This window comes from Neopsephotus bourkii, unplaced genomic scaffold (assembly GCF_033783945.1).
Source record: "Neopsephotus bourkii isolate Nb327-2 ecotype Australia unplaced genomic scaffold, CSIRO-AGI_Nbou_v1 NB_107, whole genome shotgun sequence".
Classification (NCBI taxonomy): domain Eukaryota; kingdom Metazoa; phylum Chordata; class Aves; order Psittaciformes; family Psittacidae; genus Neopsephotus; species Neopsephotus bourkii.
Window position 1 is genome coordinate 12577789 of NW_026900624.1, and position 22253 is coordinate 12600041.

General features: G+C 48.1%; 1 protein-coding gene across 1 annotated transcript in view; it reads left to right on the plus strand.

The window, feature by feature from the left end:
• The first annotated feature begins 2237 nt into the window (after nucleotides 1-2237).
• The window catches only part of LOC133216537 (alpha-2-macroglobulin-like protein 1), a 28397-nt gene continuing 8381 nt past the window's right edge, over nucleotides 2238-22253 (plus strand). Inside the window, exons 1-27 of the mRNA XM_061361323.1 lie at nucleotides 2238-2438; nucleotides 3290-3473; nucleotides 4162-4324; nucleotides 4848-4900; nucleotides 6874-6894; nucleotides 7343-7502; nucleotides 7944-8028; nucleotides 9339-9450; nucleotides 11004-11118; nucleotides 11528-11637; nucleotides 12141-12308; nucleotides 12521-12751; nucleotides 13376-13439; nucleotides 13793-13938; nucleotides 14210-14359; nucleotides 14599-14751; nucleotides 15538-15622; nucleotides 16298-16412; nucleotides 17098-17323; nucleotides 17436-17562; nucleotides 18154-18275; nucleotides 18737-18791; nucleotides 19387-19470; nucleotides 20503-20679; nucleotides 20819-20900; nucleotides 21734-21890; nucleotides 22108-22182. Coding sequence (XP_061217307.1) covers nucleotides 2332-2438; nucleotides 3290-3473; nucleotides 4162-4324; nucleotides 4848-4900; nucleotides 6874-6894; nucleotides 7343-7502; nucleotides 7944-8028; nucleotides 9339-9450; nucleotides 11004-11118; nucleotides 11528-11637; nucleotides 12141-12308; nucleotides 12521-12751; nucleotides 13376-13439; nucleotides 13793-13938; nucleotides 14210-14359; nucleotides 14599-14751; nucleotides 15538-15622; nucleotides 16298-16412; nucleotides 17098-17323; nucleotides 17436-17562; nucleotides 18154-18275; nucleotides 18737-18791; nucleotides 19387-19470; nucleotides 20503-20679; nucleotides 20819-20900; nucleotides 21734-21890; nucleotides 22108-22182 — 3327 coding nt within the window. The 5' untranslated portion in view covers nucleotides 2238-2331. The remainder of the gene's footprint in view (nucleotides 2439-3289; nucleotides 3474-4161; nucleotides 4325-4847; nucleotides 4901-6873; nucleotides 6895-7342; nucleotides 7503-7943; nucleotides 8029-9338; nucleotides 9451-11003; nucleotides 11119-11527; nucleotides 11638-12140; nucleotides 12309-12520; nucleotides 12752-13375; nucleotides 13440-13792; nucleotides 13939-14209; nucleotides 14360-14598; nucleotides 14752-15537; nucleotides 15623-16297; nucleotides 16413-17097; nucleotides 17324-17435; nucleotides 17563-18153; nucleotides 18276-18736; nucleotides 18792-19386; nucleotides 19471-20502; nucleotides 20680-20818; nucleotides 20901-21733; nucleotides 21891-22107; nucleotides 22183-22253) is intronic.

Below are 22253 nucleotides of genomic sequence, written 5' to 3' on the forward strand. Positions count from 1 at the left end.
TTCTATATTGTGACATGTTTGATCTATAGCTATTGCAATTTCTATGCCCATTTTCTTAACACCTCTTCTAGGTCCTTCAAAATGTTCTTTCTTGGATTTAATCTACGGAACCCATGGTGTCTGACTGCTAGAGAGCGTTGGGAGGGAGGGGGCTGTCTTCCAGGGGAATTTAAAGACTGGGAAGAAAACACTTTTGTACAAAACATTGTTTTCTCTGGCCTAAACTTGTCCCTCTCTGCTTAAAGTGGAAGGTGTCAAACATCACACTCATTTGTTTACCCTTCTCAAAATTGAGAGGTTGGGATCATTCACCCTGCAGTCCTGGTGGTGTGCATCTGGTTTGGGATTGGCTCTGCTGCTTGAGCACCAAAGACAGCCTGCCTTCAGGGACACAAATCCAGCCTCAACTCCTCGCGTGCCTCTTGCCTGTCTCTGAGCCAGGTGATTAATGGGTCTGTGGGCTGGGGAAAGATCTCAGCACAAGGGAGCAGCCAGGTACCGTGTGCCCTACCGTAAGTACAAGTGGGTGCAGGAGCCTGAGTGCTTCCCGGCCACCAGGATCTGGTCACTGTAACAGTGATGGAGATGGGGCTGAGTTAGACGAATCATGCACACCAAACCTGCGACTTTGTGTTTTGCTGTTCAAACATGTATTTCTTTCTGCTTGGGTTGATTGCTCAAGATGTAGGTTTCCAATCAGTGCTAAGTCTGGACCTTCAAAGGTGTTTCTGTGCCCACTCTCACAAAACAGCTGCTGGAGTCAGTAGGAGCCAGGACTCTCAATACCTTTGCTATTGTGAGCCTCTTGTGCTGTTGTGAGGGATCTGGCTGTTCCCTAGAGCTTCTGTGGATCTACCGTGAACAAACAAATGTCAGATGGGATTGTTCAGCAGGCACTGCCTGTACTTTCTGAAACCCATGGAAAGAAACGAAGGGCAGCTTAACGTTGGGCATTGATTCATTTTCTTGCTCCGGTTCCTGTTCACTTGTTTATTCAGGTGCACTTACGTGTTTTTCTCAGCCATTAGCACCGGCAGCTCAGAGCTGGAAAATGCTCAGGGGCAGGAGAAAAAGAAGAGAGAGGAGCTGTATCTCCCCACTACGTGTTTGCTGATGTAAAATAAAGCCTCTAACTAGTTTCCTTGTTATGCATCAGTCTTTCCTAAAGAAAAGGGAAATATTACCAGGCCCTACATATTAAAGAGCTCAGTCTGGTACTGAAGATAAATTAGTGGCTCATTTTGAGATGAAATGCCCATTACAATAAAATAGAACTTCCTTATTTTAAGAATTAGAACCAGTTTTTCTTTTCAATTATGGAAAGATACACAGGGAAAAGTGCAGTATAATCAGTAGACTAACAAGTATAAAACTAGCATGCAGAAAGAAGGTCCCAAATGAGATGCCTTAGAAACACCAAGACAGTAAAGGACAGTGTTCTTTATGGTGACATGATTTAGTGGTGGATGTGGCAGTCCTGGGGTAATGCTTGGACTTGATGATCTTAGAAGTCTTTTCCAAGCAAGCTGATTCTATGAGTCTATGGAGTGTGCTCCTATCACCTAGGGCTAGAGCCACAGCCTTTTGGTAGCTTAGAGGAAATCCCCTAGGTCTCAAGTCATGCAGTTTTTGACCTTCTTGTCCAATGTTCAATCCTCATTTCCACTGGTGAGTGCATGCATAGGTTGGCCCTGAACTGGCCATAAGGGATGGCATGATGTAGCTGGAGTGAAATGCAGCCTTTGGAGGTGGAGTGAAAGGCAGCACTTTGCAAAGGACCAGGGCACTATTCATGATATACTTACATACATATACATACATATACATATATATATATATATGGTGCAAAGCCTCATCTCCGGTTCAAGACTGAGGCCTGCCTTGAGAGCTACAGGTGCCAAAAGCTTGGGGACAGTGTGACCGCAAGAATTCACTGTGAGCTCCAGCTGAGTGCACGCGCCAAGAGGTGATGGGGCAATCCAGCTGGAGGCAGAACAATGGGACTGGGGCTGCAACTGGCACAGGGAGCGGGGTCAGTGCAGTGAAGAGGAAACAGGTTGTTGCTTGGTAAAATAAAAAGCAAATTTGGGTGGATGATGCTTGCCCATCCACAGGGGAGTAGGAGAGCAGAGAGGCTGGAGTCCAAGAAGGCTTGGATTGGCTGGGGAACATCCTGAGTGGTACAACCCTGTGCGTGCAGCACTATAAATGCAGGAATGAGGAGAAGGAAGGAAACTTTGGGGCTTCTTGTCTGCTTCCTGGGAGAAACAGCAACAGCAGCCGGTGGCCTGGAGACCTTGGAAGGAGAGAAGCTGCACCCTGCCTTCCCTCATGACTGTCCCTCCAGATGAACCGCCTCTCTGGGGGTCTCCCATGAAAATGTGGAGTCCCTTCCTCCTGAACTGCCTGCTCTACACCCTGGGGATAGTGGCTCAACCGTAAGTGCCATTTAAAAACCTGGTCACTGGTATCTGTGATGCTGAGGAGGGGGCCAGAGTAGCAGGGGAGAGTGTAGGACCCTGCGAGTCATCTCCTGGAGGGGATAGGCATGGGATGGTATGCGGCATGCCACAAGCCTTTCAGGATCCTCCTGAAAGCGAGAACCTCTCTCATGGATATCACCATGTACAAGAACTAGGTGAGGACTGGTGATGGGAACAAGAAAAGTGAGGGACTGTGGTCTGAGGCAGGCTGAAGGGAAAGGTGTAGGATAAAGTGAAGGGCAAAGGGAAAGGGCTGCAGGGCTGGGGATGATCGAGCAGGCAGCAGTCTGCTGCCAAGGTAGTTGAGGAGCCATCTCAAAGCAAGAAGGGAAAATCCTTTTCTGTTTTCCATGTGTACTGGGAGCACCTCAGTATGACTTGGCTGCACAACTGGGCAGTAGCTACTGCCTGCCCTGGGGTGATGGTGGTGGAGGGGCATCCCAAAACACAGGGGGATCACCTGCCATGGCGGACATCACCGAGGTGACACCCCAAGGTCCTTGAGGGGTACCCTCCCCAAACGCTGAGGTTTCCCCAGGAGTGCGGGGGGACACCCCATGTCCTGTTTCACGGTGCTAGAGGTGACACTGATGGAGCTGCATCCCATTTTGGGTTTTCAGGTCACCTGAAACTGACTGTGAGGGGTTCACACTCTCATTGTTAATCTGTCCCTCTCACTCCAGCAGAGCAGCACCACTTCCCCCAGGAAGGTGGAAAGCCCTCCTGCTTCCTCAGACCGTAGAGTATTAGCGCTAAGAGTGGGTGCGATTACTCCCAGGATGTGATGCTTTATTTCCTCACTGCAGGAGGTACCTGATCATTGTTCCAGCTGCACTGCCCTACCCCTCTTCCCAGAGGGTGTGCTTGGACCTCCGTGGAGTGGAGAAGCCTGTTCGTGTGGCCTTAACTCTTGCGCACCCATCTGGCAACCTCAGCCTCTACCGCAAGGTTGTCCGGAACAACTGGATCTTTGAGTGCTCCAGATTTCAGGTCAGGACCATTCTTGGCAGGGACCTCTAGCTGGCAGCTTCCAGTGTGCTCTTTTGGCTCTCCTCTGAGAAGGATGCATTGTCACAGGGTGTCATTTGTGAATTAGGATGCAGGGAAAGACAGAGCTTTCATCTCAGACAGCCTCCCATCATGCCTAATTCACTCCAAGCTTCTCTTTAGGGCTGGGAAATGTGCTGGAAGACTGGGAAGTACATGGGAGGGTGCACACACAAGCTCAGTACCAGCCTTTCTGATCTGTCAAACTCACAAACCTTATTTTCTATTATTTCTTCTTCATTATTCTTTATGAATAAGAGTGAATTTCAGCCTCTGTGACCCACACACTCTAGGAAATAGGATTTCTTGTCAACATAGACCTTCTCTTCCTGGGGGTTGAGTCTTCTCCGTCTCACTCCATGCAGGTTCTAGTAGCATCCCTGTGAAGAGACAGGCACAATTTCTGTGCCAGAACAGGTTCTCTTTCCCTCATTTCCAAGGTCTGTCCCACATGCTTCCATAGGCACAGCACTCAGCCACTGAGGGGACATCCTGTGCTGGCGTTCAGAGCATGACTGGGAAGAGGCTGGCCTCACTGTGCAGCAGGAGCAGGGAGAAGAGCACTGCTCTGATGCCATCTGGCCCTCTCCTACTGCCTGCTAACCTAGCGGCTCCTGTTTTGTGTTCTTAGGTCCCCCAGCCTGCAGGCAACCAGGAGGTGGGCACTGTCCATCTGCGCATCTCCAATGGCCACTACTTCAGTGTAAATGAAGAGAAGCAAGTCCTGATCCATAGAGCTGGCACGGGCACCTTCATCCAGATGGATAAAGCTGTCTATAACCCAGGACAGACAGGTGAGCACTGCATGGAGCACCCCGACAGTTTCCCTGCCTTGACCTGCCTGGACTTTGCTCCCAGTTTCCCATGAGCAGAGTGCATTGTGTCATGTGGCCTCCATGGTACAGAGGGGGAAGGCATCTACTGCCGTCTGGAGATATGTACCTGTGTGCCATGATTTAGGGGTGGGAGGGGACTGGAAAGGTCCATTTCACATGCTCTAGGAACAGAGCTAACTTAAGGGGGAGCAAACCCGAACATGGTCTTCTCACCAGGACTGGTGTGCGCACACTGCAGATGAAGGGAACCCAGATGTAGCCTGTGGGAAAGATGTGAGGCTGGCTGCTGTGCTGCTGCTACACAGCTGGGGGAAGAGGTGGTGCGCAGGGCTGAGAAAGGAGTAAGGGGGGCTGCAGGGCAGGCGGGGGGCTGCCGGTAGAGCTGTGTGAGGAGATGTGGCTCTGGTGAAAGGCAATTGCAGGGCAAGTCTGTTCCTGGAAGCCCTCAGTCTCTATAATGTGCTCCATTTTCTCCCTTCAGTGAAATTCCGGATCGTGACACTGACCCAAGACTTTTCTCCTGTTAACAAAAAGGTAAAGCCTGTCTAAGTGGAGGTGAGAAGTCTCTGGGCTCCCTATGCCAGTTCTGCCTCCTCTGCCAGCCCCACACCGTGGAGACCGAGACAACCCCAATCCCTGCAGCAGTCAGGGCAGCCAACACCAACCCTCACTAAAGTGGGGACAGCAGCACCCGTTTGCCATCGGCTTTGCTGTTGCTCTCATGGGACAGCTGCTGGCTGGCTGGTGGGAGGGTTGGTGCTGCTGGTGGGGAGTGTGCCAGCACCCCCTGCTAGCTGGGTTAGCGCAGGGCAACCCTGGAGCTGCATGAATCTGACCCTCCTTCCTCCCTCCAGGGCTCCTGGGGACATCTGTGGGCTGCTGGCCATGGGTGCAGTTACCAGATGGGCTGTGCACAGGCTTGGCCAGACACAAAGCTCCCCTCCTGCAGCACTGGGAAGCTGAGCGCTGTGTGGAGTGTGTTGCACCTAAGGGTGGCAGGAGGGTCAGAAGCAAGCTGTGATGCATCTGCACAATCTGAAGAAAACGGATACAGGGAAGGATATAGACGAAGTGATCATAGAAAAGGAAAAGAGAGAAAACAGTATGACTAAATCATACTGGCTTGTTGCTGTTAGCAGCTCATGCTCCCTGCGTCAAGGGAGGGAGAAGTTGCCAGAGGCCTGCATATGTGTTAGCCAGGAAATCACAAGACTAGCATCTTCCTACGGGAAGCAATTATACCTGCAGCCAGAAGCTGTGGCTATTTCACACCCCTCTGTCCTCAAGCAGTTTAAGGAATTCATGCCATGACAAATGAATACTGAAGGGTACACGTGAGCAGAAAGTTGGATCAGATCCTTCAAGGCTGAAATAAAGGGAGAGGTCCTCCCAGCTTCTTTATTGCTGACTTCATTTCATCTTTTTTTGGGCTATTGATGAGGGCCTAGGATCACATTCTCCTTTCTAATATAAGATACAAGGTTTACCTCTTATATTAGTTAGAAAACAGAGCAAGCAACGCATTTGTTTCCATGCCCAAAATTGGTTCATAATGACATTTGACCATAAATGTTCAATGTCTATATATAAGTAAATTAGCATTAGAAAAATGCTGTGATGAATATTTGAAAGAGGTCATGTTTAACCAAAGCTATGATGAGGCTTATGTGCACTGCAGCATTAAAGCTATAATACACTGTAAATTAGATGGTTTTCCCAGCATCAGCATTAGATTCACATTATGAAAATAGTTAACCTGCACTTTTGTCTTGTTTCAATGAAAAAAGAGCTGCCTGTGATAACTTGCATGGAAGCTTAGGATGATGAATGTTGTGAATAATATGTGGCCTTCTGTTTACAGGCAAATTACTCTCCCAAGCTCCTGCTCCTGCCTCCTTATGCCATGTGCTCCCAAATCATGTCCTTCACCACTGCTGCTTCCTGATAGCTGCAGTGATATAAGAAAAATCATAGAACTAATAGGCCTCAAGGGGCTGAAGTATGTCCTTCTTTGTCTCTCCCTGTTACTGTCAGCTGCAGTCATCAGAAATTCACATCTCCAAGTTTTACCTCCTAGGCCAGGGATTTTACAGGAAAATGTGGGGTGTATTCTTCCTATAGGTGATGCAGGTTTTGCTAATTTTTGTGATTAATGTTACAAAACAGGTGCCTTTTAACTTGGGATGATAATATTTGTGAGTCTCTCCATTTTTCTTCTTTTTTAAATAACAAATTCTATCTTTCACAGCTGTAGAGTTCCTATCAAAGTGCATCTTAAACGTTCAGGGATCAAAAAGTAAATCCAAATAACAGCAACATGAATGTTGCATATTTTCCTTACTGCTTCAAAGTCATTCTCCTGGTTTCAGTAGGATCAAGCTCCTCCTATTGTAATATTTGGGACTGGTGATGTTGTCATAGCATATGGGCTGGGCTGGTAAGATAAGTTGATATGAAGGTTGCTTTGTCATGCCAGTGTCTGATATTGCTGTCTGTTTGCTTTGCAGCACTCTGTGGTGGAAGTCCAGGTGGGTGCTTCAGACTCCTCAGGTATTACGAGGAGAGGTACTTCAGTATGGATAATACCTAGGCAACTGTCTTACTGAGTCAAGTTCCTTTTCTTAGGGTCTGTGTATACACATGCACATGCATACTCTGACACATCCTTCTTGTTAACAAGCACTGACAATCCAAATGGATCAACTTCCATCCATTTCTACATTCAGGAATGCCCAGGCTTCAGCTAACTCTTACACTTCATTTTTATGTAAGACTAGAGAGTGTAAATATCAGGACATTTCATAACTTCTTTATCAATGGCAGTACAGCGTAATCCTGGGTGGGTTGGGTTCACCTCTTCTGTTTGTGCTTCAGCACTTGCATCACTTCAGCACCATCTGGGGAAAAAACAGCAGGAATCAGTGAAAGCCTCTGAACCCTCACAACTGCCTCTTCTTTCCGTCCGTTGGACTGCAGGACCCAAACCACAATCGGATTGGCCAGTGGCTGGATGTGAGACCAAAACAGGGCATCGCAGATCTCTCTTTCCAGTTAGCTGATGAACTCTCTCTGGGGACCTACACCATCAGTGTGGTGAACTCAAAAGTGTCCAGTACCTTTAAGGTGGAGCAACGGGGTAAGATGGAGTGTGGAGAACAAAAAATAGGGTGGCAAAATTCTCATGTTTCTGTCTGTATAACAATATGTAGCCAAACATTGTAAACTGTTATTTACTGCCTGAAAGCTAGGATTAAACACAATCTATAGAGTAGGCAACACCAGAAATGTACACAAGGAAGACTGTTCTGGAGGTTTCTGGAGAAGGTATCTGCTAACAACTAGGCTGGCACAAAGTGGGAATACACTAAAGACCTCTGCAAGACTGTTCATATGCTGGGGGGGATGGAAAAGGGATTCTTTCTTTGGTTTCCCTGTTGTTTGTTAGTCCTTCTTTTACCTCATGAACATGTTCTTTCATGGGAACCCAGCCTTATGGAAACACAGTCTTCCCTTTTGTCATCCCATGTCTATGTAGCTTGTATCCTTTGATGGAGTAACTCTGTGGTTTTTGTTCCAGTGTTCCAAAAGTTTGATGTTTTCTTCGAGGGACCAGCTCAGATTTATGCTACAGATAGAACTTTCCCACTGCGTGTGTGTGGCAGGTAAGGAGGATGTTCAGGGGAAAAGAAAGAGCTCAACAAAACTGTGTATCTCTTTCTGTGTGTCTCCTTTCTCTTAAATCCATCAAGAAGGGCCGAACAGAGTCATTCCTTCTGAGGAATCCCAAATACTGTAAGAGTCAAACTGATGGGTTCTTCCTGAGGGAAGTGGTACGTGAGCTACACTTGGGAAAGACCATCCAGCTACAGGGACACTTATCCTAGGCAAGCTCTGGAAGCTGTCTGTCCAGCCTTGAGAGACCTTAGGTGGGGAAAAACATGTATCTGATATGGGACTGACCTGCTGAGGTAAAGGAGTGTTGACTGGTGTTTCTTTAAAAGGTTATGCTGTTCCATCTCACTTACACACTGCTGAACCACCTTCTTAGAAGCAGCAGGTGGGTTTCTCTAGTTATACAGCCATTAGCAAAACGTGAGCAGATGAGGGCTGAAGGAAGGCATGATCTCAGATGGCAAAAGCATGAAGGAGGAAGGAGAATGATCTGGAAAGCACTTTGGAGACAGATAAAGGAGGTGAGCTCAACTGAGGCTGGTGGTAGTCCAGAGACTTTTGGTATCCCTTAGCTGCTGATGTGACATCATTTCTCATTAATGAGGATATTTAAAAGCAGACCATATGAAACTGTACTATGAAACAGTACAGCTCTCTGCATCCCCATGATGGGTCATAAATGCCTTCTTGTTACTGATACTGTCAGGAGTATTGCTCCAAAGGGAAAGCCAGAGAGGAGTCAAAGCAAGGAAAAGCAGAAAGGCAGGAAGGGGAGATGTGTCCACTGACAAGGACACACTTCTGCTGTACCTTGCAAACAACAGCAGAGCAGGTCTGATGGTGGAAACAAGGGTCCAGACCATGAGATAAGCCCATGGTGAGACAAGTCTGAGGTCACTCTGGGCTCCATTACTGCCATAGCATGTGTTTGCTGTTGCTCTCTGCAGGTACATGGGTTCCTGCTGCTTTCACACCTGAGCTAGCATTGTCACTGCGCTCTGCACTGTGTGGGCACATCAGCTCAGGTCAGCTGTCTGTGTGCACCTGCAGCTCCAGGAAGCAAGCAACCAGAAGTGGGAGACCTTTGGAGAGGATGGGTCCTTTTCTATCTGTGTTTTGTTTCTGCCTCTGTTGGACACAGTGTTGTGCTATTGCACTCCCCAACCAGACAGTGTACTGTATTTTCATTTATGCCTGCCTGCATGCCACCTCCATTAAGACCTTCATCAGGAAGGCCACCTATGTGGAGCAAAAAACACAGCTCATCTGCTCAGCAGCTCCTCTGGTGTTCTCCTTGTAGGTACAGCTATGGGAAAGCAGTGCAAGGGACCATGAGGGTCAGTTTGTGCCAGAAGGCAAGGAGGCGTCTTCAAAACTCCAGCAAGGACATCTGTAGGGAATACAGCGGTCCGGTGAGTAAAATCCTGGAAGATACATGGCTAGTGAAGGAGCGCTACACAGAACTAAGTGTCAATTGGTAAACAGAATGAACTGCTTATGTAAGGAACATTTGCCAACCTCTGTAATGTATAGGTACACTAGTAAGTAAATGTTTTCACTCAATCAATGCAGTTGTTGCTGCCCAAACCAACAGAGAAGCCTTTACTCCCTAGAAATTCTTCTCTGTAACTTCATTAATGATAAGGCTTGGAAAAGAGGAATCTCACAGAGAGATGTGGTTTTCTTTTCTGGAAAGAAGTGTAACTTGACAGAAATAAATAGAGCTTTTTTAGTTGCAAAATCACTGCATTAAGGGGAACCTATCCTGGAGCTGCACAAGGACAGTAATGTATGGTGGAGACATGGGTAACTCCATAGCCAAATGTCGTGGTTTAAACCCAGGCAGACAGCTCATGCACTCGCTCCCAGTGAGGGGTGCCAGGCTGGAAGCAGTTGAGGCCCACGTCCCCCTTCCTGAGGGCTCCTCCCTTCCCCGTTCCCGGAGGGATGGGGAGGAGAATCCAAAGAATGCAGCTCCCACGGGTTGAGATAAGAACAGTCCAGGAACCAATGTACAACACAAATCCCATCGCTGCCACCAATGACAACAATAAGAGAAAATAACAAGGGAAAAGAATGTGATACCACCTGCCAAAAAACAAGTCTGACCCAGCAGACCCCGTGTCCTTCTGGGTAAGCCCCCGTTACATCCTGGGCATGACGTGCTGTGGTATGGAATACCTCTTTGGTCAGTTTGGGTCAGGTGTCCTGTCTCTGCTTCCTCCCGGCTTCCCCTCCTCCCTGTCAGAGCATGACGCTCACAAAGTCCTTGGCCAAACCAAAACATCGTTGTTATCAGCTGTGTTCCCAGGCCGAAAGTCAAAACACAGCACTGCACCAGCTACCAAGAAGGAGAAAAATGACTGCTACTGCTAAACCCAGGACACCAAATCACACAGTAGCTTTTATACTTTGTTTTTTCTTGTTATGTATTTACACATTGTGTATTTTTATACTTAATCCTATTACGTCTTTCCATTTCTAACAAAGTAGTTCATAGCTGGGCTTATCTCTACATATAGTTGAAAACATTTCATGCTTTGTCATATTTTCATGTTTTGTCATTATGACTCATTACTGTAGTTGTAATCTCCCAGCTTTGGAAATGATTTGTTACTTTGAATTTTCATTTGATTCTGCAGTTCTTCTAGCTGTATTTATTAAAATTCTCATAGCTTTGCTCTGTGAGCCAGTTAGTTCAGTCTTCAGTTTTCTACTAAAGCTGGAAGGTTGCCAGCATTGTAACTGTGATAAAACTGTGATGTGTGTTTTGCTTTATATTACTCCAGTGTGAATTGCAAGTATTCATGCATATAAAATAGAAAATACAGAATTTAAAATGTGAGTTGTATCTATCTATATACGCGTTATTGTTACAGTCCACAGTTATGATGGAAGTACCTTCTACTTATGACTCCTTCCCTTCTTCCCAGTCCCAAATAATATCTACCACTTCCTATTGCAGACTGAGAGCAAGGGGTGCTTTATGCCTTCTGTAAGCACGTCAGTCTTCAATCTGGCTCCTGGTGAGGAAGACGGCAAGCTCTATGCAGAAGCCTCTCTCACGGAGACAGGCACAGGTACCCAGGAGCTCAGCAGAGGAGGTGCAAGGGTGTGAGGGGCCATCCTAGGGGTGTGATGGTCAGGGTGGGTGCACCTCTGCCTCTCCTCCACCGGTGCTGGGACCATCGCAAGACATGAGAGCAGTCCTGCCTGAGGAACTTGCTGTGCCTACAGAGCTGCTCTGTCAGCAGCAGGTGGGTGAGGTGTGGTTGGGAGCATGGTCCATGAGGCCAGAAAGGGGCTTGGGGACCGCTAAAGGAGCTACCACAGGAACAGCCCTCAAACCTTGAAGGATGATGCTGTTGGGGAAGGAAGTTTGAGACACTCTGCTTAGAGGGGCTGGGAATAACCAAGTGAGATTAAACTAGAGTGCAGTAGTCACCTCCAGTACTGAGCCTGCTTCTGTTGCACTCTGCGTTCCAACAGGGGTGCAGATCAACACCTCCAGCCAGATCCTCATCTCCAGGACAGCTGCAAGGGCAGTGTTTGAAACACCAAATGCATATTACATCCCTGGAGTACCCTATAAAGGGAAGGTGATTTTTTTTCCCCCATCTTCTTCCCTACCATCATTTGCCAAGGAATTTAGTGTCTCGGAAATTTTGCTGACCCAAACCATTTCCTATTCCACAGACAGAGTGTTTTACCTTGCAGTGTAAATTTGTACCTTACTTGACAGCACAGCTCCAGTTTCTGCATTTCAGATTCCCTGATGTGTTTACCTCTCCAGCTTCTGCTGAGAGGGATAAGTGATGTCTCAACAGGGATGCTGGGATACAAGGATGCCTCAGCATGAGTTTCTGATGCTCTAGCCACAGACATCTTTTGGAGTGGGCAGGTTTTAATCACTCTCACCTTAACTTTAGAAATAAGGGAGTTTTATAGGTCTCCTGTGTTCTCTGTAGTCTTCTTGGGCCAGACTGAAGTTAAGGCCACCTACTCAAGAGGCTCTATGTTTGCCAGAGGGGGGAAGGTTTTGGATATGACACTGGAAGAAATATATGACTTTGGGTTTTCTGCCTCACTGTGTTGTCACCAGATAAAGCTTCAGGATCACTATGGAAATAGTATGAAAAACAGAAAAGTTTATCTTGTGATAAAGTTCATGAGGCGTCGGTTTATCAAAACGTACATCACAGATGGAAGTGGAACAGCGTCGTTCAACCTAGACACAACGGCTTGGAACAGCTCATCAGTCTCTCTGGAGGTAAATCCCATCTCTGCGTATGGGAAAGTGAGGATTCTTTAGCTCTGCCGGTGATCCCCACTCCTGCCCTGCTGCCCCCTGCCAGCTCAGGCCTGGGCAGAGCCAGCAGGAAGGCACCAAGCAACAGCCTTTCCCAAACCAAGCTGATGACATCAAAGGACTGAAGCTGTCATTAAGCTCTTGATTTCTGTGTGTCTCTGGTTCCCTTTCAGGGAAGGTTCACACTAGAGGATCTCTCACACGTGCCTCGAAAAATGGACGTCAGTTACACAAATGCTTTCCATCACCTGCAACCCTTCCATGTCACAACCAAGAGCTTCCTGGACATACACCCACTCACAGAAACACTGCCCTGTGAGCTGAAGCAGAATGTTCAGGTGACCTTCACCCTTAGCCGGGATGACCTGGGAGAAAACACCAGCCGCATAGGTTTTGTATACTATGTGAGTAACAGAGAACCTGGGGAGAAAGGCTGCACTAATGCAACCAGACCCCAATGAAATGAGGGTGTAACTTAGGTCATCACTGGAGGAATGACAGGAAAAACTTGCTCTTGGAGAAGTGGGTGAGCATTACACCCCATATAGCTCAGCCTGGAGGTCCTGGTATCAGGGCCCGAGTCACCTCCATGGGTGGGAGGAGGCTTCTGCTTTTGCAGCCCATCACAAGGCTGCATATTCTGCTGTCAAACTCTTCTCCCTTTAAAACTGGATGGGGCATCACTTTTTCACTCTGGGTATCAAACAGATGCTCAGTGGAAATGGCTTTTGGTCCAGTCTGGAGACCTGCCTTCTAGAAGGGTAACACCTGAACTGTCTCTCACTTATCTCCAGTGAACCCACTACCCATCCATTGTCCTAACTGGACAGACCAGACCAGAATATCACATGTTAAAGCTTCTCCTCCCACACTGTGATATCTGTAAATCTGCTGGTCCCGGGTCGGGGTTGAATTGGATCCACAGTTTATTTCTGAGGTTGCTTAGGAGAGCAAAATGCACATGGTGAGTGTGACTGTGCTCCAGCTGCAAACAGCAATGGGCTTATTGCAAGTCCCTCCCCCCACAGGTCACTGGGAAGGCTGGAATTGTTGTCAGGGGCCAGAGGACTGTCCAGGTTGGGAAGCTGAACAGTAAGTCTGTGGCAGCTGGGCAATTCTAGGCTGTAGAGTGAGAGTTGCCAGGGTGTCCCCAAATTCCCTGAATCTGTAGGTCACGAACAGGGCTGGGGGGGGTGGGGGGTGGAAGCAATTGTGTCAGCTGGAAGAGGCTGAAAAGCAGAATGAGGGCACAAATGATGGGAAGATGGACTGGGAGGAACTGTGGGAAGATGGGGCAAATGGGATCAGAAATGAAGGGAGAGGCCAGACAGAGCAGCAGGAGGAATTGGTTTGACATTGTGGGATTACAAAGCAGGAAAAAGGAGGAGGGCAGAAGGAGATCTTGGTGGGGCTGTGATGAAAGCACTTTGATTTTCCTTCCTTAGTGTTGAAGGGCTCCTTCTCCATCCCTTTGACCTTCACTGAAGACTTGACCCCATCACCTTCCTTAGTGGTGTATGCTATCTTCCCCAATGGAGGGGTAACAGCTGATAGCATCCGTTTTGATGTTGCCTTGTGCTTTGAAAACAAGGTAAGACTCACTCCTGAGGCTGGGGGAAAGCTGACAAGCAGGGATCAGCAGGCCTGAGGGAACAAGACCCTCAGATCCTTCAAAGAGAGAACTGGGGAAAAGTGAGAAAGGCGATGAATGCAGCACAGTGACCAGGGACCAGGAAAGGTTCAGCAGTGGCTTCTGTTCCTAGCAGTGGCTGAGCAGGGCACTGTCTGTGCCACTTCTCTGTCAGTCTCCTCACTCCCCTTTCTTTCTTGTTCACATTTCCTTTCTTGGTGTGTTGCTCAAGGTCCAGGTGGGTTTCACATCTAAAGAAGCCCACCCAGGGTCAACAGTGCAGCTCCGGCTGCAGGCAGCCCCTGGCTCCCTGTGTGCAGTACAGGCAGTGGATGAAAACATGTTCCTTGTGAGACCAGAGAGCGAGCTGACAAGCCAAACGGTGAGTGTCTGTGCAATCAGACAAAACCCAGGAGTGATGGACAAGCTGGGGAAGGCGGGCAGGGGCTGTGGCAGGGAGAGCCAGGGGCTAATGGTTGAAGGGGACTTTGTATGGAGGAGAAAGTAGGGTTTGCCTGGGAGATGGCCAGGAACAGATACGTATTCTACAGGAAGGTATAGTGCAGCATCTGGAGGTGTCTGCTCCTTGCCTAATTCCTGCCTGACTGTGATTTTCCCTAGGTCTATGGTTTGTTCCCTACTGCCTACCGACATGGGTACCCTGCCCAAGTAGAAGAGCATTCAGATCGCTGTGTTCAGCCCCAGTCCACGTCGTCTCTGCTAGGGGGGAAGACACAGCATTCCTTTCAGCCTGATATCTTTAACCTCTTCCGGGTAATCATCTTGTGATTTTTCCTAGAGCTGTTGAAATTACGGGCATTTATCCTTCTCTTCCCTCAGTCTGAGTAGGCCTTGCCTTCTTCACACAGCCCCTGCTGTCTGTACTGACAGCTATGCTGTCTCAAGAGATGTACAATCCCATTACAAGTATTCCCCTCCACAGATGCAGAAAGCATGATCTTGGACCAGTAAACCCCAGCTTTCTGGCTTGGGAGTGAGGTCCTGGGCTGTGTATTGTTTGTTTAAAGTGTTAGAGAAAAGAGAGACAGGGAGTGACCCAAGCATTAGATCACAGATATCTGACATGGCTTAGTTGTTAGCCTGCTCTCTGGCACTATTTGTTTGGGATGCTCTCAGGCAGATCTCTTGCTGTCTTTAAGGCGTATCATCTCCTCTAGAAAGGACTAGCCTTATGCAGTATGGACGCAACACAGGGAGTGCCATTTGGCCTTGGACCTGGGGATCAGACCCTGTCCTCTTTTATTTAGTGATCGAGATGCACCCTAGGAGGCTCTTGCACATCATAGAGATGTCTCTTGTGTTTGTGGACAGGCCCGTGTCATGGCCTTGGGAGCTGAATGTGGATTTCATCCAGCTATTCCTTCCAGCATGCATTAAAGGATGGGTCAGGACACTGGCACCTCTTTTCTGTGCCATTGCCACTGGAAATGAGTTGAGATGAACAAGACATCTGAGTGTTCCCCAGAACAGAGTTGGTGGTTTAGTGACCTCCTCACAGTTGTGTTACTGCCTCCCTTGTCCTCCTTCTTTTCCTAACAGAACATGGGGCTGAAGATCTTTTCAAACCTTGTAGTGAAGAAGCCGTCTCAGTGCTTTCACCGGGCGGATAGGAAGCCATCCATAGGTGAGCTGTACTTTCAGCCTACCTGGGACATGTGATCACCCAAATGGAAGAGCATTCTGGGATTTGATGGTGAAGAGTAGCAGGAGTGATACCACAGCTCCTCTTGGAGCAGCATTCCTGCTGCCCAGTCCACCAGCCTCAGCAGGAATGACCCAGTCCATATAAAAAGGGTTCTGAAAAACATCAATACCTGACACTGAAAGATGGCATTCCTTTCCTGGCACAGACAAACCCAAATATGGGCCAGTATCTATTTCCAAGTGACTACCCCACAGGCTGTGTGTCCTTCCCCAGCTGCATCATCAGGGACAGTCACTTCCTCTGTGTCTGAGTTGCACTAGGTAATCGTAATAAGATGGCTTACACACTTGCTGATATTGAAATCGTTGCCTGCAGAGGGTTGTGAGTATTCTGCAGACCAGCAAACAGTATCGTTATTCACAATAAAAACTTTTAACCAGCTCGCTGCAAGATGGTTCTCCTGTTTTCACTCTCTTTTCCCTTCCTATTTTCCCTCTTTTACCACATAATCTTACTTCCTTGTGTTTTCCTCTGCCAGACTCTTCCCATGTCTCTTTTACTGCTTGCTTTGCCTCCTGCCATTGTGCTAGGCTGTCTGCCTTTGGGAGGGTTCACTTCTCCCACTTTGGTGGGACTCCTTATTCTTTCTTTCAGGGGGACTTCCTACAGAAGACCAAAGAATCACTAAGCAACAACCCCAAGTTACAGCCCATGGAAGACTTCACCACTATTTCCCTGAAACTTGGATCTGGAATCTGTTCTCTGTTGAGTAAGTGATGTACGACTTTACAAATGGTCAGAAGGGTGATCCCTTTGATATTGAGTCTTGGCTGACTTGCCTTTGTGCAAAAGCCCAGCCATAGGTGTAAAGAGAGGTCTTCATGTGAGTTTTGTGGCTCTTCCCTGCACCTGTAGTGCGTCAGACTGAAGGACTAGCAGACTTTGAGGTGCAGCACTGAAGCCTACACAAGTTTAGGGAAGAGCAATACTTTTTCAGACCAAACCACCAAGTGCCACTGGGTGCACTCTACTAACCTCTCAATTTGGTGGGTTCACCAGATAAATTTGTAGCCCTTGTTCACAGTACTTAGGCTAAGACAGATTAATCGGCACTCAGGAGAATATGGAGCTGCTGCTTTCCAGATGTCATGCTGTTGACTGACACCATGATGCTTAGTGAGTGTGTGCAACTGGAATGCTTGGATAGTGTCTTGCTCAGAAGAAGACTATGAAGGCATTGCTGATGCCATTTAAGCAGGGTTTGAATGACTCTAGTGAACGAACTGCTCAGAGCTGCCTTGCTGTGAGCCACTGGAGCATAAGTCATTGGTGATTTAGCAGACGTTGATCCAAGCATGAGGATCAGCATAGCCCCCCTTACCCAGGGCCATGAGCCCTCCTCATTCCAATGGAAAGGGATGAATTTCTTCATGCAAGTGCTCTTTCCCTCTCAGCTCCAATGGCAGCAGGAGTGTCCTGATCACAGCACCTGCTGCTGCTGCAACATGGAAAGTCAAAACCTTCTGCTTGGCTGGGAGGGGATTTGGCCTTGCCCCGACCACGAGCCTCAGAACAGTCCAGCCGTTCTTTGTGGATGTGCCAGTGCCATATTCTGTCATCCGAGGAGAGACCTTTGTGCTGAAAGCTACCATCTTCAACCACCTACAGCAGTGCATGCAGGTGTGTGCCTGTGCGGGGCAGATCTCCCATGCCATCCAGTTGTGGAGTGCATTGTACCAAGCTGTCTCTCCTGACTTGCCCAGTTACTCACTTGCATCTGTCATTCCCTTAGATCAGTGTGGCCCTGGCTAAATCCTCAGACTTCCAGGTAGAGCCATGCCGGACCTGCAGGGATAAGGAGTGTCTGTGCACAGAGGAGTCCAAGACCTTCTTGTGGAATGTGACAGCAGTGCAGCTGGGTATGGCTGCGAAAATGGGGCTGGTGGTGGAGAACCCTAAAACTGAAGTGAGGAGGAGTGGGAGATGCAGAGAAACTGACAGAGCCTTGCATCCCTTGGATCCCAAAGTTTGTTCTTAGTGGCTCAAGCATGTGATCCATTATGTCTGCTTTCTTTCTCTCTCCTTAGACAGGCTCACCAGAGAGGGCAGGAACTAAATAGGTGGCATGGAAAACTCTCAAGGAGAGGGCTGTAGGACCAGCTGGGGAGGAAGGGACTGCATGAATGTGTGTGTGGGAACATGGTATTACTGGTGCTGTGCTTCAGATGCAAAAAGAAGCGTACAATGAGATCCAATGGTCTTTTGGACCTTTTGTTGTTACAGTCATATTGTAGTGTAATGAAGTCACCTGTTAGTTAGGTGACCTAGTTCCCTCATGCTTGTGGTGTCTGAAAAAGCCATTGGTACTGGCTGGCTCACCTTCACTGGCCAAACCACTGAGGCTATGAAGACCAGCTACCCCAAGCATCTCAGACTACTCTCAGTTAACTCAAGTTGACTCTAATTGGCCACAGGTATAAGAAACAGGCTCTGTTCAATTTATTTGCTAGGGACTTTGAATATCACAGTGAGGATAGAGGTACTGGACACCACGCCACGCTGTGGGGGCAAGAAGCCCTTGCCATCTACCCTGAAGCGGAGGCATACACTGGTCAAACACTTGCTGGTCCGGGTCAGTATGAGAGCGGGCTTGCTTCTCTCTCTGGGTAGCTCTGCCCCTGGGGGAAGGGAGGCTCAACTCACCTAAATGGTTTTCGCTCCTCATTTTTTGGCCAGCATTAGCATACAAAGGATGGGGCTCAGTTTGCCTTGTTCCCCCCAGGACTAGCCAAGCCTAGTCCCTTCTTGTGGTACTCTTTCTTGAGCTACATTCATACATCATGTCTGTGTTTCTCGGTGTGTTTCACTGCTCAATCAACCATTGAACATGAGAGCCCCATCCCTCAGGCTTGCTCTTGCTCTCTTGAGCAATGAGACTTTGGCAGTGCAGGCGTGCCAAAGGCGAGGAGGATGGAGTCCCTGACAGCCTGGGGATTAACCATTGAATTGAGACTTGAAATTGCTCTGAAATCTTGGGAATTTCATGTGTATTCTTGTTTCTCCTGTCTGATGTTCATGTTCCTGCCCTGGCAGCCAGAAGGTGTGTTAGTGGAGAAGACTTTCAGCTCCCTTCTGTGCCCAAGAGGAGGTATGTGAACAGCCTGAAGGGGTTCTGTAGCCTGAAATAACCAGAACTGAGAATAGAACTAAACTGTGGGAGGTCTGATGGAAGAATTCTCAAATGATTTTCCACATAGCAAATTTTGCTTCCTTTTAGACAAGAAAGAACAAGAAATGTTACTCCTACATGGCTGTCCTACTGAAATTTGCCACTGAGTATAGGTCCCAAAATCCTGCTCTGTCACCTCCTTCCCATGCTGCAGCCCCTGGGCATTCCTGGGCTTGACAGTCACCAGTGAGAGCTGCTCCAACCCTCCCACCCTGTCCCTGCCCCAGGATGAGACTCAGCTTAGCTGCTGAGTGATGACCAGATGTGATCCTTGTGGAACGCAGTGAACCGAGTTGTGAAGCTCAACGAGCCCTCCGGGCACCCAGCAGCTCTCACATCTCTTCTAATCTGGGAAGTTTCCAGGCAGTAGAGTGTTTTGTAATGACTGGGACAGACTGTGGGGAGCAGTCAGTATGAGCAGGATGTAGGCAGTGTCCCATTTATTTGTGCCAGTATTGTTCTTTAGTTAGATGGATTTGGCTTGATTTTTTCATGCTACACATGTTTCTTTCAGGAAACATGGCTGAAGAACCTGTGTCCCTTCACCTCCCTGAAAATGTAGTAAAGGGATCTACCAGGGCTTTGATTTCCATCTCAGGTAAATGATTCTTGCTGTGGGCTCACTGGCTGCTGTTACAGATGAGCAAGGCTTAGCCTGGTGATGGTGTCAAGGGATACATCTGACATGGAACTGCTCCAAAGAGAGGATGCTGCGTTTCTTCTCTGCAAGGTTTGCCAACACTAGGCTTTCAGATTTTTGGATTAACACTTAGGATTTCATGACAAAAGTAAACTGCAGAAGAGAATAATCCTTATTTGTCTAGCTAGAACTTTGGAGCAGAGATCCTAGGTCTTTATTTTTGATGGGACATTGGGAACTTGCCTAAATGCTCTGTAAATATGATCAGCAAAGCTCATAACCATCTTGTCTCCCTGTTAAGTTTTGCTGCTACAACAAAAGCTTCTGGAGAGAAGAAATCATTTTCAGCATTACTAAGTTGCAAAATAACACTTTGGAGAGGCTATGGGACCAGGCATACCTATAGTTCAAAACACTTACAGCACTGGGCTCATTTCCCCCCATACCAGAATTGATATGAAGCTAGCCCTGGCATAAGTAGCCATGGATATTATGCAATAGAACCCCGAAGGGATAAACTGAATACTAACATTTTCTGGCTAGCTGGAGGACATATAGACACCTTCACACAATCTGACTAGCACCCCTGCTAACTTACTGACATCTTGACATATGGCCAGGTCGAGCAGGGCTGGCTAAGGACATGTCAACCTTTCCCTAAGTGCTTTAATATTTGTCTGTGTGACACACACTGAGCAACTGCAGGTCTGCTCACAGCCTTTTACAAATAGTACTCGTTATGGTTGGAGCCCTTCAGACTGCAAAGGGAAAGCTCCTCAGGAACTCCACAGTGTGATCATCCTGCACCATGATGCAAGACTGGGAAATGGCAAAACAGTCACTACTCTCCATCCTGCACTCTCTTGTTCACTCGTCTTTCCTCCTCTTTCCAGTGTTTTCCCTCAGGTGCTGAGATAATTATCCACTACCTGGCTGAGAAACACCTCAAACCATACTTACCCTTGCTTTGTTTCTCACACCCTTGCGTAGGTGACCTCATGGGGATGGCTCTGCAGAACATGGGCCACCTGGTGCAGTTGCCCCATGGCTGTGGGGAGCAGAACATGGTGCTGTTTGCTCCCATTGTCTACGTGCTGCAGTACCTGGAGAAGACGAGGCAGCTGACCCTTGAGATCAAGGAGAGGGCAACAGGATTCCTGCGCAATGGCAAGTACAGCAGACCCACCTTGCTCCTCTGCCTTCCCCAGCGTCCAGTCTACCCACAGCTCTTGTCCTTGCACTCACTTTGTCAGTGCTGGCCCCTCTGTGTTATTGTGTTGGACTGATCACTGTTCCCATTCCCTAGGGTACCAGATGCAGCTTCTTTATAGGCATAGAGATGGGTCCTACAGTGTCTTTGGACAGCAGGATGGGGAAGGGAACACTTGGTAAGCACTGCAAATATCCCTCACTCCCGCTTTTAGCTGTGTGGGCCAGAGCAGCTAATGTGTCTGGAATGCTGTTGGGTTGTGTGCTTCTTCTTTTGGATGGAGACCCCCAGAACTCTCTGGCAGGGAGACAGACTGGGGGACTTGAGCCACTTGAAAAAGCAGCCAAGCAGGCCTGCGGAGTTTCTGGGTAAATGGAACAGAAAAGATGTGGTCCCAGGAGTAGGAGGTCCCTTTTTATCTCTATGGTTTCTGGGTAAAAGGAACAGCAAAGATGTGGTCCCAGGAGTAGGAGGTCCCTTTTTATCTCTATGGCCATGCTGTTGCCCCACAGACAACACCACCTACTGCTGGTGGTGTTCTGGCAGCCAAGGTACATCCTGTCCAGTGGTAGATAGGGGAAGAGCAGTAAGAAACTATCTCCCCAGGGAGGGAATTGCTTGGGAGAGTTTGAAAGGTCTGCGTTGGCCCAGCTTGACCCTGTGGTGTCTGGGCTGGGAGAAATAGAGAAAGGAAGGGAGGAAGAAAATGGGAAATTCAATATTGTCTCGAAGTATTTGAGGGAGACAAAGTGCAACAGATAAAAGTAGAAGGGACAAGAGGTTTTTCATCTGTGAAATGACTGGGTAAAGTACATGCATCGTACATTTGTGGAGACAGACTGCAGGTCCTGTGGACCATTTCCACTTTAAGCTTGCCTTTCTGTACAAAAATGACTTGTTTTGCACACCACTATGTCAGTGTTAACTTCAGGGATATGCACCTGGAGGCCTTTGAATTTATCTTTGCCTTCTTTGTGTTTCTCTTTCTCTTGCAACTTGTCCTCTTCCTAGGCTGACAGCTTTTGTAGTCAAGAGTTTCAGCCAAGCCAGAAAATACATCTATGTAGATGACAGGAACGTCCAGGATGCCATACGCTGGCTAGAGAGAAACCAGCTTCCCAGTGGCTGCTTTGCCACCAAAGGGAACCTCTTTCACTCCTCCCTAAAGGTAAATGAGGGCCAAGCCAGGCAGCACAGCTGGGAAATGGCTGGATGGATGTTCTGACAGCAAAAGCTAGTGTGATCCCAAAGGATCCTGAAAAGTCGCTCCTGTAACCTGTGCAACCAGCCTTAAAGAGAGCAGGTTATGGGGCTGGGAATGTGATACCCTCCTGTGGAGTCACTGCCAATCAGTACTTAGGGTGAAAGGTGCATTCCCTTCACAGGGCAGCGTGGATGATGAGATTTCCCTCGGGGCATATGTCGCTGCAGCACTGCTGGAGCTGGGTCAGCCACTGAAGGTGAGCATGCTCCCACTGCTCCTGCTCTCCTCTACACTCCCATGCCCAGGCACTGCTCAGCACGTAATTTT